General features: G+C 33.4%; 1 protein-coding gene across 2 annotated transcripts; it reads left to right on the top strand.

Moving 5' to 3' along the window:
• Positions 1-660: 660 nt before the first annotated feature.
• LOC109503744 (uncharacterized) lies at positions 661-2,249 on the top strand. Of its 2 annotated transcripts, none has more exons than XM_025298052.1 (2): positions 661-1,243; positions 1,320-2,249. In XM_025298052.1, exons 1-2 carry the CDS (start codon positions 1,164-1,166, stop codon positions 1,807-1,809), a joined length of 570 nt encoding a protein of 189 aa, XP_025153837.1. In that variant the 5' UTR covers positions 661-1,163; the 3' UTR covers positions 1,810-2,249. The 2 variants fall into 2 exon arrangements, with proteins under 2 accessions (XP_025153837.1, XP_019696453.2); XM_019840894.2 differs by having other exon boundaries at positions 664-1,243; positions 1,332-2,249.
• The last annotated feature ends 12,508 nt before the right edge of the window (positions 2,250-14,757 follow it).

Below are 14,757 nucleotides of genomic sequence, written 5' to 3'. Positions count from 1 at the left end.
GAAAATTACCATGGAAAGGTCAAGGTCAAAGTCAAGGTCACCAGCTTATAACCTTCTTTGATTCCAATAAGTTTTATTCGGGTCATATTTCATAAAAACTACAATTTATCAGCTATTTCGTACCAATAACATATTTCAATGATACACTTCAAATGACCTTTACAGTTCATTTCGACCCGATATGGGGTCATATAAAAAGTCTAATCGAGCACTAGCGTAATGGTATAGAAAACGAGATATGTGAAGCTATTGTTGCGGCTTTCGATACTATTACGCCGGACATGGCGCTAGCGCACCATGCGACGCGCAATATTGTACGAAGGGCCGAACTCGGTATACGAGAGAGAGGACAGCACTTCGAACAATTCTTACATTAGATTGTAAGAGTGGATTAGGCCTACCGGGGAACCACTATAAAAAAATGCAGTTGAATTTAGTTGTTATTTCTTGCAAAATGAGGATAGAAAAATTCTTTAAAAGAATGATGAAAAAATTAAGCCACCTAATGATGTTATGAATTGAAATTTAATGTTTAATCAAGCCGGTTAATGAATTATCAACTTTACTCACAAATGAAATAAATTTTACTCATAAATTAATTTGTATTGCTTAATGATTACTAAACTAATTATTGCCAACTTGAATAATGCAGTATGTTTCTATTTGCATCTAATTAATGAGTAATGCTATAATAAGTGAGCAAAGATTGAAAAATATTTCATATTGAAGAAAATTAAAACGACATATTATAACATTATAAATAAAATAAGAATTATGCCCCTATGTCTCGTCCGGATGGAGAAACTACGTAGTCGTGCCCTTGCACGGGCCTTGGCAACAGAATTCAAAAAACCCGCCATTCAGAAGTAAACGTCGTTCTGTGCGGTGGCGCCCGTAGCCGTGGCGCCCGTATTTCCGTGCGCTGCGCGCGCCCTCGTTCTTTATTGTGTTCTGTTCGTTAGCCTTGGTAACATGTTGGTTAATTTTATCAGTTTCTTTCAGTTAATTTGTGCCAATTCTCTTTTTCAGCCATGCCTAGGCATAAAAAATCTAAAGAATTCCTCCTCGAGACACTCGAGAAAGCAAAGGCGCGCGCATACGCATAGTTCAAGATTACTCGGGGGACAGGCGATCGCGGGACCGTTCACGCAGTTGATCATGGAATGCACGTCCATCTTGTATTTCTCGGACGCCGAGGATCTGTGTTCTTGACGTTCCCTCGTGGAAATTCTCGATCGAATGCGTGAGTTTATCACCTCCAGAGAAGTTGAGTATAACCTCCATTCTAAGGAGTACTTTGGAAGTTATGTCATTCTCAGAACTGTCCGCAGGAGCCCCTCAAATATTCATCAGGGAGGTTCTGGTACTACTTCCTTACTTACGCCACAGGTTCTAAACCAGATTGTAGAAGAGCAGCCGGTCGCACAAGCGACCGGGCAGTTGTCCCACCAGGTATGTCCTCTTGTCGACCCAGCAATATATGATAAATCCTGGCAAAGAGAGGACATAACCGATTGTCTCTTCTATCTGGCTACTCCGGTTTTTTCGAAAGTCGATAAGATCGAGCCTCTGGCTCCTGGCACTGTGGTTTACGCTGACACTCTTGTCAAAGAGATCACTCGGAGGACAGGCGATCGCGGAACCGTTCACGCAGTAGATCGTGCACGTCCATCTTATATTCTCGGACGCCAGAGGATCTGTGTTCTGGATGTTCCCTCGTGGAAATTCTCGATCGAATGCGTGAGTTTATCACCTCCAGAAAAATCGGGCATAACCTCCATTCTAAGGAGTGCTCAGGAGGTTATGTAATCTTCAGAACCGTCCGCAGGAGCCCCTCAAGTATTTCTTCACTTCTTTATATTACGTTCGAATAGCTTTCGAAACAAAATTCAAGAGGTGTGCGAAACTCTCGACGATTTTCTCGATATACTTATCCATTTATAAACGACGTATATTTAAATAAATTTTGAAAGCTGAGCGACGAGAAATAATTATGCAGCAGTAATTGCAATTTTAACACATTATTTTTAGTTTGGAGATCAATTGCAAGATTGCACCATGACAGAGTGTGAAAAATATCTTTAATAAAATTTGTATATAATCTGAAGCTATATACATCCAATGATTTTATTTATATCTCTTCCAAGGCGATACGAAAATCTAATCGTCAACGTAACCTTTAGTCGTTGACGTATAACATTTAATATCGATTAACCTTTGCAACCTATTCACAGTTTGCGCTATTTTCCCGATTTCTGAGAAAGCAATTCCTCTTACTTTATTTTGCATCTAGTCTCTTTATAATTAAAAAGGAATTAGTACCGTTTACGCACGAAGCACTTTCGTGCGGCTATTGTAAAATAAATTAGTTGATCACACTTATCTTGCTGTCGAGGTCGAGACATGACATTGTAGATAAATTTATCGACTCTCTTAAACATATATTCGACCTGATGCGAAGCTTCAATTACTACCGCGGACAGCTTACAAGGGACATTCGGCAACGCGGAAATTCAAAAAAATCTGAAACTCTGCATAATTGTAGAGCAGATATACCTAATAACAAAACAATTTTTCGTTGGTGCCCAAAAACGGTTTTAAGGGTGGAAACAACCCCTTGAACAAAGTTGATTTTTGTCTTTCTAAGCGAATATTATCGAAACTATTAAAGATATGAAAAAATGTTTTAGACAAAAGTTTTATGGTTTTAAAAGTACTTTATTATGCTATATTTAGATTTTTTAAAAATGTAAAATTGTGTATAAAATACCCCCCTCCTTCTCTTTTTTCAAATTGTTAAAATCAATTGTCCAACCAAAATAAAGCTTATTTTATGACAAATTCAACCATATATAATAACATTATGTTTGGAAAAGGCAATATTGAAAAAAAAATTAAACATGCTCTTATATGTATGCTACGCGTACCAAACTTAAGGATTCGCTACTTGACGATGGCATTTCTTTCTTCCTCAAATCTTCCTCATAATTGCAAACTGTAAAAGATAAGGAAGGAAGAAAATAGAAAATCTAAAAAAGCAATAAAGTTGATGTTAAGAAGTAAGTTGAAGAAGAACAGCATGATAAGGAGGACGCAGAGAGAGTGTATATAACCCTAATATAGATAATCTTTTAAATTCAATTGTAAAGAACAAATAAGGAAATGAATGATATGAAGAAAAAAGGAGAACACACACGGATTTAATAATGAAAAATATAATTTATAAATTTATTCAGTGTACATTTGTGTGTATGTGTTTTGCTTCATTCAGTATATAGGTTTTATTAATTAAGTAGTCGATATAGATATTCGAGTGAAAGATATCTTATATTTTGGTATGGATTATAATATATACAAATTTTACAAGAATTGAGGACAGTAAAATATTATTTATTCTATATAATTATTACAATAATGATATTGCTCAAAGAAATGTTCAAAACAAAAATATTGCTTGCACCATGCACAACGTATAAAAGCCATTTTACCACAAATGCTACATTTTGGTATACGTTTTTCTTCTTTAAAATAACAATAATCGATTGGATTATGAAATTTTTCAGGCCGTGTTGATAAATAACCACTTTTATACCAGCTATATCTAAATAAATTTCGAAATCTTGGAGAAGACAGTTGATTATGTGTTAAAGATTGCAATTTTATTATGTTATTACGTAAATGTAAATTTATGTCGTAATTATTTATAATAACACTATCAGAAAAGCTTCGAACAAAATTTTTCCAGATTCTGAAACCAAAAACATCTAATGGCTGTATAAAAGCAGTTGTTTTTTTTGGTATTGTTAGAATATTTACATGTTTGTCTTTTGGTACAAGTTCTTCCAATTGGTTCGGGCAATGTCCTGTCCATGAATCAAGCAGTAGTATACTTTTCTCTCCAGTGTTTGGTAGATACACTTCTTGGAACCAATTTTTGAAATGTTCAGTTGTCAATTTCCCTGATTTTGAAGCCGCAATGTAAATATTCACTGGTCTAAAAAGAGTTTGTTCTACTTGTGGTCCAAAAACACCAGTAGATTCTTTTAATACTATATACAAAGGCGAAAGGAGATGTCCATCTGCAGATATAATAGGCATAATGGTGTAGCTATGAGTCATAGCAGATAAAGATTGGATAGTAGCTCCAACTGTCTTCACTCCTACATTAGCTAATGTTCTTCCTGCATGTATTTCTAAATTAAAGCCACTTTCGTCCGCATTATAAGTTGATTCAGCACCGATTACATTAATATGTGGCTTTACTGTATTTACAAATTCCTCAGCGTTTTGACGTATAGTTAGATCAGTTAAATGAGAAGACCGCGTTTTAAATGCAGTTATTTTACGTGATGTAATACGATGTGCCTTTTTAAAATTCCATATCCACCAATTTCCTGCTTTAAATGAAGAAATATCCACTTGTTCCTTTGCTTCTAGTGCCCATTTTCGCAGATTTATATCATGAATAATAAGTCCTCTATTAACAGCTTCTTGGAATTTTATAAGAACATATTCAGCAATAACTACAAGTTTGTCTGTATTTGAACCCCCACGCATTACATGTTCTTGCCATCTGTGCAATTGTTGAATAGATTTTACCTAGAAGAAAACAAATCTCAATATTAAACAATTCGAATTCAAAAATAAAAGAAGTTATATACGAATTAAATGTTCACGAAACATCAAATTGTAAAACTTAAAATAAAAAACAACGCGACTCTAACTATATAATTTACAGCTTTGGTCATAAGTATAAAGCATCTCTAACTCATTGTATTTTCCTAGAAATCAATGCATATACTCATAGTAAATATATAATCTCTTTACAATAAATATTATATTAATATTTTATAATATAATGTGTATATTATATTTATGTATATTATATTTATATTATATTTATGTATATTATATTTATATTATAATTTATATTATATTAATATTATATTATATTACAATAAATATTGTAAAATAAATATTATTTTCCACATATTCTTATATTATATTTTTTTATTATATTATTTTTCGATATACTCGTATACTATATTATGTTCTCCATATATTCATATAGTATGTTTTTGTTACACAATTTAAATAAATTTTTTGGGATGCTTTATACTTATAGTCAAAGCTGTATGTACAATGACCGACAATGATGCGTTCCGCGAGAGGGGAAATAGAGTTCTCTCTGTCGCGGAACGAATCACTGCCGGTCACTGTACACCGTAAAAGCCTCAAGTATTTTACTATATATTATTCTTCTTATTTTTTAATTAAACTTTACTTTTCTAAAACGATGTTGTACAGAAGTAAGAGATAAATGTCCTTTCTTTCCACTCTTCCAAAATTCGATTGCCTTTTTCTTATAATTTAAGTTTACATTTCCACCTTCATCATCCACAGTGCAAACTTCATTTCCATAATTATCTTCTTCAGCATCAATATCGTACACATCTACAAATTGTACGTCATGCGGTTCTGATGGATCGTCAAAATCAAGTCCCCACTCATGTTCGATCGTAATATCGTGATGTATAGCATTCTTTATTAAATCAGTAATTGTATCATGGAGTTCCACCTCTTGATGATTAACAGGAGTTATTGCAATATTTGTGAAATGAAATGTCGCAATTAACAAATTAATAACATTAGCTGGATTTATTACTGACATTATGATACAAATCTTAAGGATATTTTAATTAAACATTTCTCACAGCAATAATAATATACGTACTGCTTCAATAACTGCTTCAATAACACTGAAATGTATTCCAAAATGGACAGCTTTTATATGCAAATGAATGAAGATAACATATGTCAATATAATGAACCTTGATTGCACTGTACTTGATAAAGAGTGCTATTTTGGTCGGACAGTCATAAAACTTGTGACAAGTGTTTTGCATGTTGCCATGATGTACACACACGTGCGCACGTACAAAAACACACATACACACACACACATATTTATTTATATTTACGCGTGTCGTTTAAATTAATGAAAAAGGTAGCCGCAATGTTGGCAAAATAAACGTCTATTACGTGAAATTTTATAATTGATAACATTTTTAAATATTAGTGACTGTATCCTTATCATGCTATTTTTCTCCTACTTACTTCTTAACATCAACTTTATTGCTTTTTTAGATTTTCTATTTTCTTCCTTCCTTATCTTTTACAGTTTGCAATTATGAGGAAGATTTGACGAAGAAAGAAATGCCATCGTCAAGTAGCGAATCCTTAAGTTTGGTACGCGTAGCATACATATAAGAGCATGTTTAATTTTTTTTTCAATATTGCCTTTTCCAAACATAATGTTATTATATATGGTTGAATTTGTCATAAAATAAGCTTTATTTTGGTTGGACAATTGATTTTAACAATTTGAAAAAAAGAGAAGGAGGGGGGTATTTTATACACAATTTTACATTTTTAAAAAATCTAAATATAGCATAATAAAGTACTTTTAAAACCATAAAACTTTTGTCTAAAACATTTTTTCATATCTTTAATAGTTTCGATAATATTCGCTTAGAAAGACAAAAATCAACTTTGTTCAAGGGGTTGTTTCCACCCTTAAAACCGTTTTTGGGCACCAACGAAAAATTGTTTTGTTATTAGGTATATCTGCTCTACAATTATGCAGAGTTTCAGATTTTTTTGAATTTCCGCGTTGCCGAATGTCCCTTGTTAGTGTAAATTATAAGAAACGAAACTAACATACTCTTGATTATATCAAAGACTTAAGAAATGCTATCATTGAAAGTGATCAGAATCTTTATAAATGTGCTCTCTTAATAATCAAAATAGCGTGCATTGATTCATTTGTTCTCGAATCGTTCTTCGAAGGTCTCTCAGCCGAATATCCTACGGAAAATCGGACCGGAGAATATGGGAGTTTAAGCGATGTGTATAATAAGGCTATTCTAGTTGATAAACGATTGAAACGTGACCGCGCGCGAGCGCGAAATTCGCAAAATCAATCGTCAAATTCTTCCGCTCCTTCGTCTTCTCGTTCCCAAGAGTCCGACCGGTATACGAATCTGCCCGTCACACTTCTAACACGCGTTTCTGCCCCTCAAATGTCCTCGTCTCCTAGCGTATCGCAACGAAATTCTGATCCTTTCCTTCATCTCTTGTCGAATAGACATCGACCGGCATATTTACCATTGCGGATTGCACTTACACTTGCATATATCCTTAGTTTATAATAGTCGTCGTAAGTATTTAATAAATTTAGACCATGAATCTTGCTCCAAAATGCACGCAACTAGAACCTTCTGATGTATCGCTGGCAACTTTGTCCTGCTTCCCAACACCACCAACTGCAGGACGCTGACATGTATTGGAACTACCACAGCGGATAGCCACTACCAAGGCTCACAATTCTTTGATCCTTACGTGACTTGCAAAAATATAATTGTCGAAGTATCGCTCTATCTAAATATCGATTTTATGGTAATAATCCGTGAAATGAACTTATACTTCACGGATAAGAATAAGAAATAAAGTAATTTTTAATGAAAATATATATGCCAATATTTATAATAAACTTTTTTGGTTTTTATTCATACAATACATCGAAAACGTTTGATATTTTAAGATCTGAAAGTTCAATAATCACAAATCTTAATCCTTTGCACTCGGATTTCCTTTCAGGGGATATAAAGATTTTATTAATGATTATACAAGATAAACTTATGAGAGCGTAAATTTTTGAAAAACACATATTTTCATATGGTGATATACCACATGATATGGTGCCATTTGAGAAGATAAACAAGCAATTCTTAGACTGTAGCCCAAGAAAAAGAGACTCTCAAAGCTGAAAGCAGATCGTATTGAAGTATCGAGCGGCACAGATTGTTGTCTGCACTATTGTAAGTCAGAAAAGTAGAATTGAAAAAGTAATATTCTTTTAATAAATTTCAGTTTGTAATTTCGTAATTTACAATTAGAAATTTCTAACCCATTTATTTAGTTTATAGAACATGGTAAAACGAACCTACAATGCATATTGGTCACTGTTTCACACGTTACCACACGTTAGAAGATATAATATTTTGACTTTTTTGTTATAAATATGTTCCTCAACGTCTAAAGATTCATATAAACCAAATATCATTACAATAAATTACTTGGTTTCCGGACTATACTACACTAATTAAATTACACTACACTAACTAAACTACACACATTTAACATGACATGATTCCCGTTTGCACATTTTCCTAAAAGAGTGCCGCTGAGCTGTTGGTAGGTAACCCCGCGAGATGGCTCTGACTGCAAAAGGTTAATATGCAATGTGATTGGATTGTAAACATTTTTAAACTGTACTGATTATTAATTTATGTATTGATTATTTGAAGGAAAGAATGGGAATGGCATATTTGCCAGTTGACAAATGTTAAATACAAAAAGACATATCTTGCCATTTTTTCTAATATGCATCTGACAACATCGATACAAGGCTTATCTGTAACGCACAAATTATAAATATAATAATTATGTTGTGAGAATTCATATCCTGTTGGACTGATATAATTAACGAGAATCAATGATAGCAACATTGACGTTCCCTTTATTAGAAACGAGAAATTCTTGACAGTAATTTCCAAATGCACATAAAATATCATTAATAATATAGAATAATGAGCGTTTTTTCATATACTAAAAATGAAGACACTTTTTACTTAAGTACCATTAAATTAGGAAAACTATTACTGTTAAAAAGGAGAAAAGTCTGGCTTCAAATTAGCTGATTAACTGATTAAAATTAGCTGAATTTTTGGACGTTCCATAATTTTGTATTAATATTTCTTATCTTAATAAATAAACAAAATTATATTAAGCCACTTATTCTATTCAAATTGTTGGAGAAAATAATATTGTTTAGTTGATCAATGCGTTACTCCGTTAGGGCAAAACAGATTATTTTCGTGTATCGCGCTAAGAGTTACTATACTTTTATTTGGTCCTATTTCTGTGTTCTGCGTTTCATGCGAACGGCTCGTCTCTCTCTCCCATGTCAATCGGCCCTTCTTTCTCTCCTTCTCTGTGTCTTCTTCTTGTCCGCCATGTTGTTATTCTGCGCGCCTGACGTACGCACGTGTATAGTTTTGTGTATTTAAAATAAATATCATCAACATATACGATACAACAAAGTGTATGATTAATTTGTACTCAACACAACATAACTCAGTCACAAATGAATTATTAAATTTAGTAAATAACTGAATGAATAAAATAAATAAACTTTAATAACGTGTTCTTTCCTTATTACATTTTTAATTTCATTAATTAGCAAATTTGCCGTAATTTTTATTTATAAAGCGATAGAAATCGAACACGTTAACGGTTAATGTATATATACGTTGCGCATGTTTTAATTCGGAAAATTATTTGGGAGCAATAATATCTTCTTCGAGTGATTATCTACTTAGGATATAGAATTCGTTCAGTATTATTATTATCAGTATCAGTATTATTATTATCAGTATCAGTATTATTATTATCAGTATCAGTATTATTATTATCAGTATCAGTATTATTATTATCAGTATCAGTATGAAATGACTTTTTAATTTAAACACATTTTTTTAATTAATTTAATGTAATCCAATAAAGGAAAGATGTATGAAATTGGTAATTTTATATTAGCTCAATATAATTCAATAAAGAAACAATGTACATAAACTTGAAAACTCATTGAAAACTCTTGATAAAAAATATGAAGAGCACATTTTATATAATATCCTGAAGAAAATTTGCGATATGTTTTTAATTTGTTTTGTCGAGGAAATCCAAATTGTCCGCACCACACATGATTATTTTCAACGTTAGCTCCTTACCGGTATTTCCACTCTGCAGCCCTTCAATTAGAAGAATATTCGATAATATCGATAATTATTATTCAATACGCCAATAGAATCGATTACCTTCGTCGTAACACTTATTGAATTTTGTTGTTGCCTGTAGCAATCTGTTCGTGTCGGAGATACCATCTTTATATGCATTCAACATTTCTCGTTGGATCATTTCGCCTTTGGAGTTAAGCAACTGGAATATATTGGATTATTTTGTATGTCTAATTATTTTGTATACCTGACTGTATTATGTAAAGATGTAAAATAACATCTTTTCTTATATATGTGAATGAACCATATTACATACTTTTTATTAAGAAAATGATTATTGTCTACTTTCTTAACCGTTTGAGTCCCAGGGGGTATTGAAAAAACACTGTCGAAGAATCCCAAACAGCGCAACCGCGCTTTCTATAAATGAGTATGAAAAGACCCAAGCAGCGCGATAGCGCTTTGTTTATTTTACATCGATGAATCCCAATCGGACCAATACCGCTTCTTGTATTTGTTAGGTAACGCGATTCTCGTCTTTTTCTCATCGCTCTCATCACATTTATTGTAGTTTGCAAAGCGATCGGACGTATTCTTGCGTAAGTGTTTCTCATTGTTAATAATTGTGTGTTTCAAAATGATTAGACGAAGCAACGGAGCAACGAAGCAAAAGGAATCCATCCAACATGTTTTGATAAACACCGATGTTACAAATTATAATTGTTACTCTCCATTTAAATTATTTGCTCATAACACAAAAATATTGTTAATTTGTAATTCGTTATTTTATAAAATACATCTGTATTATTACATATGCGTACTGTAAATTTATAAATATTTCAAGTTTTGTTCGATAAAAATTATTGAGAAGATAACAATGAAATAAAAATTTTTATTTTGTAATGTATTATTGCATTATTATAGTATTATTCTACCTATTATAAAATGTACTATTTACATTAAAAGGATCGGTGTGATATACTTGCTTCAGTAAATCTGAGCGCGCGACTTCGACAATCGGTAACGCATCGTCAGTTGTCCACAATGATCGAAATGTACTGGGTTTTCTCGACATAAAATCTGAACAGCGCGATCGCGCTGCTTGGGATTCAAACGGTTAATATGATATTTGTTTAATATCGATAAATAATTCCTTACATATTTCAGTCTTTTTTTTAATTAGCGCAATATATAATTCAACAATGATAAACAAATAATGTAAAAGCATTAAACAATAAAAATAGGTTGTTTTTAAAGTCAATTTCATATAATATTACTCGCCTCTTTATATAATTATAAACTCTTCAATAACATTGTCATAGGACGATTACTTAGAGTGCAATTTGCAAGACGTAAAAAAAAAGTGAAACAGATTATCCTTATAAATTCAAAAGATTCCATAATCACTAATCGACTAAGTAATCTTAATATGTTGCATAACTATTAGAATATTCCAAATATATGCATTATTATATTACACGCATTATTATAATATACGCATTATTATAATATGCATTATTAATTTAATAATTTTAAGAGATAAGAAGATGTTATATTGAAAAAGGCACTAAGACAGCTTCATGTCAATTTCCAGAAAAAAATGTGTACAGAATTATGAAATCTTATTAACCAAATGAGTGTTAAGCTTATTTTGCAGGTTAATATGTATTTAATACAAATATACCTGACCATCTCTTTCCGCTGCGCAGTAAATCTTTTCGACTAAATGTTCAGCTGCAATGATAATAGAGATTCAGCAGAGATGATATATTATATATACAACACAACATAACTCAGTTACAAATGAATTATTAAATTTAGTAAATAACTGAATGAATAAAATAAATAAACTTTAATAACGTGTTCTTTCCTTATTACATTTTTAATTTCATTAATCTCTATAATAGAATAATATACAGGGTTTTTCAATTGGTGCGGGTCGATATTGGCAGCCTGTGGCGGCCATATTGTTTTGGTGGCGTCTGTCTAACCTGTTGTTTATTATTCAGTCACTGATGCCAAATCATCATGACAAGTTACACGATTGAGCAGCACGTCCAAATGATAAAACTTTATTATCAAAATGAGTGTTCGTTAGTGCAAACGTTGCGCGCGTTGTGCCCATTTTACGGCAGACGCGGTGGCCTTTCAAAGTCGACTCTCCAACGTTTGGTGGCCAAATTCGAGACGAGCGGTTCGATAAACGATCAGCCAACACCCGTACGTCAAAGGAACGCCAGATCGGCCGAGAACATTGCCGCTGTAAGTGAAAGTGTGCAGGAGAACCCGAGGCAGTCAATTCCTCGCCGTGCACAAGAACTCGGCCTTTCGCAGACTTCAACTTGGCAAATTTTGCGTCGGGACTTGGGCCTGCACCCGTACAGGATCCAACTGGCCCAGGAGCTCAAAGTTAATGACCATAGACAACGCCGTTTGTTCGCTGACTGGGCTTCGGAGCATTTGGAAGAGGACCCCAATTTTGGCCGAAAAATCATCTTTAGCGACGAGGCGCATTTTTGGATGAATGGCTATATTAACAAGCATAATTGCCGTATATGGCACGACGCCAACCCACACGAGGTTCAACAGGTAGCAACGCATCCACAAAAAGTTACTGTTTGGTGCGGATTTTGGGCCGGCGGCGTTATTGGTCCGTACTTTTTCGAAAACGACGTTGGTGAGGCCATCACCGTCAATGGCGAGCGCTACAGAATGATGATAACCAATTTCTTTTGGCCCAAATTGAACGATATGGACGTGGACGACATGTGGTTCCAGCAGGAGGGCGCTACGTGCCACACAGCGGACGTCACGATGGACATTCTGCATGAACGATTTGAGGGTATGGTTATCTCTCGCAGAGGTTACATGAATTGGCCACCAAGATCGTGCGATTTGACCTCGCTAGACTTTTTCTTGTGGGGTTTTCTGAAGTCGCAGGTCTATGCCAATAAGCCGCAAACGACCGATACCCTTAAAGTCAACATAACCCAGGCCATCGCTCAAATTCAGCCGGATCTATGCGGCAGAATCATTGAAAATTGGACCACCCGGATCCGTGCCACCGTGAGAAGCCTCGGCAGACATTTGAACGATGTTATATTCCACACATAATGGCATACATGGGCCTTGCAAATAAAAAAAGAATTTCGTTAATACCTCACACACAGCTTGTTTTATTCCATTGCAACATCGACCCGCCCTTATTGAAAAACCCTTTAGAATAAAGTTGTATCTTTGATATACAAAAAAGACATTGTGATCTCATGCCAGTTTCCCGTAACTGTTCTATTATTTTTTTTTTTTTTTTTTTTTTTTTTTTTTTTTTTCGTATTACATCAGTTCTTGCATTTTGCAAGGTTTTGTCGAATTTTTCGCAAAACGTTCAATGTTCAAACCATTTCGTCTTAACAGGAATATAAATGACACCAAAAACAAATAAAAATAAGAATATGTATACTAAAGTTTAATCTTAAAAAGAGATGTAACACAATTGAAAGCATTATCGACAGAGCACTAACTTATTTCTGCGAACATTACGCCATATGTTGTACAGTATCAATAATGCTTATGCAACAATAAAAGTACGTACTAAAAATGCCAGTTTCCCGTAACTGTTCTATTACTAAGTTCCATTATTAAATCATCGTTACAACAAAGGTTTATCTTGTTTTTATTTTATATTTCTTTGGATATTTTAAATTCAGATACTTACACATCGGCCCGCCAAGTTCTTCGTTGCATTTTGCAAGGTTTTGTCGAAATTTTCGCAAACGTTCAATGTTCAAACCATTCGTCTAACAGGATTAATGACACCAAAACAAATAAAAATAAAGAATATGTATACTAAAGTTTAATCTTAAAAAGAGATGTAACACAATTGAAAGCATTATCGACAGAGCACTAACTTATTTCTGCGAACATTACGCCATATTGTTCGTACAGTATCAATAATGCTTCTGCACAATAAAAGTACGTACTAAAATGACATGAAAAATTGTTCAGAACGAAACAATAAATACTTTCATAATAGGTATTTCGAATTGTCAGTTAATGTATATATTCGCTTGATACCATAGGCCTATAGCATACTGAACGTCTCGTCTTGTTATATAAGTTATTTAAATTCTCACTTACACTCACTGTACAAGGAACATTCGCGAAGTGTGTGTCTCCGATTTCGACGAGACTTGGCATATTTGTAGAGTAACCAAAAATAAGGGTCACATATTTTTTTATCGGCAATGGCTCAGGTTTAAGGGGTAAATCTGCCTCTCAAAGTTTCATTCCCTTTATGCTATCCTGATAATTACTGCAGATAGGAGAACTTTTTAAATTGTACAGCACAAAAAATGATATAGTTTGTGTTCAAAAAGTTTTGTCCTATCTGCAATAATTATCGAGATAGCATAAAAGTGAGGAAACTTTGAGGGACAGTTCCACCCATTAAGCTTAAACCATTGCCGATAAAAAGAAATATGAGTCTTTTATCTGTGACTACTTTATAAATATACAGAGTTTCGTTGAAATCGAAGACCCACACTTCACGCATTCCTTGTTAGACATGTATGATGTCTAACAAGGAATAAGATTTTAGCTTAATTTACAATATATATCTAAATTGATAAGAAGTCTGATTTCCAAATCGGAATGCTTGGAGCAAGATATAACATTAACACTAAATCTAGTACCTTGCTTTCTGACTATTGCTATAAAAATGTCAAAAGTAACATGCAAATCACAAAAGGCATGCGGCAAAAGATAAGCCAAGTGGTTATTGGAGTAAGAAGTAATAATGAGACACTGAAATATTGCGAATATAAATGTGTGAATCACAAATATGCTTTATTCGTTGCTTGACACTTACCATAACGGCCAGTATACCCATAATAATCAACAA

The sequence above is a fragment of the Harpegnathos saltator genome, unplaced genomic scaffold, assembly GCF_003227715.2.
Source record: "Harpegnathos saltator strain DR-91 unplaced genomic scaffold, Hsal_v8.6 scaffold202, whole genome shotgun sequence".
Taxonomy (NCBI): domain Eukaryota; kingdom Metazoa; phylum Arthropoda; class Insecta; order Hymenoptera; family Formicidae; genus Harpegnathos; species Harpegnathos saltator.
This window is presented reverse-complemented; position numbering and strand designations above follow the sequence as displayed.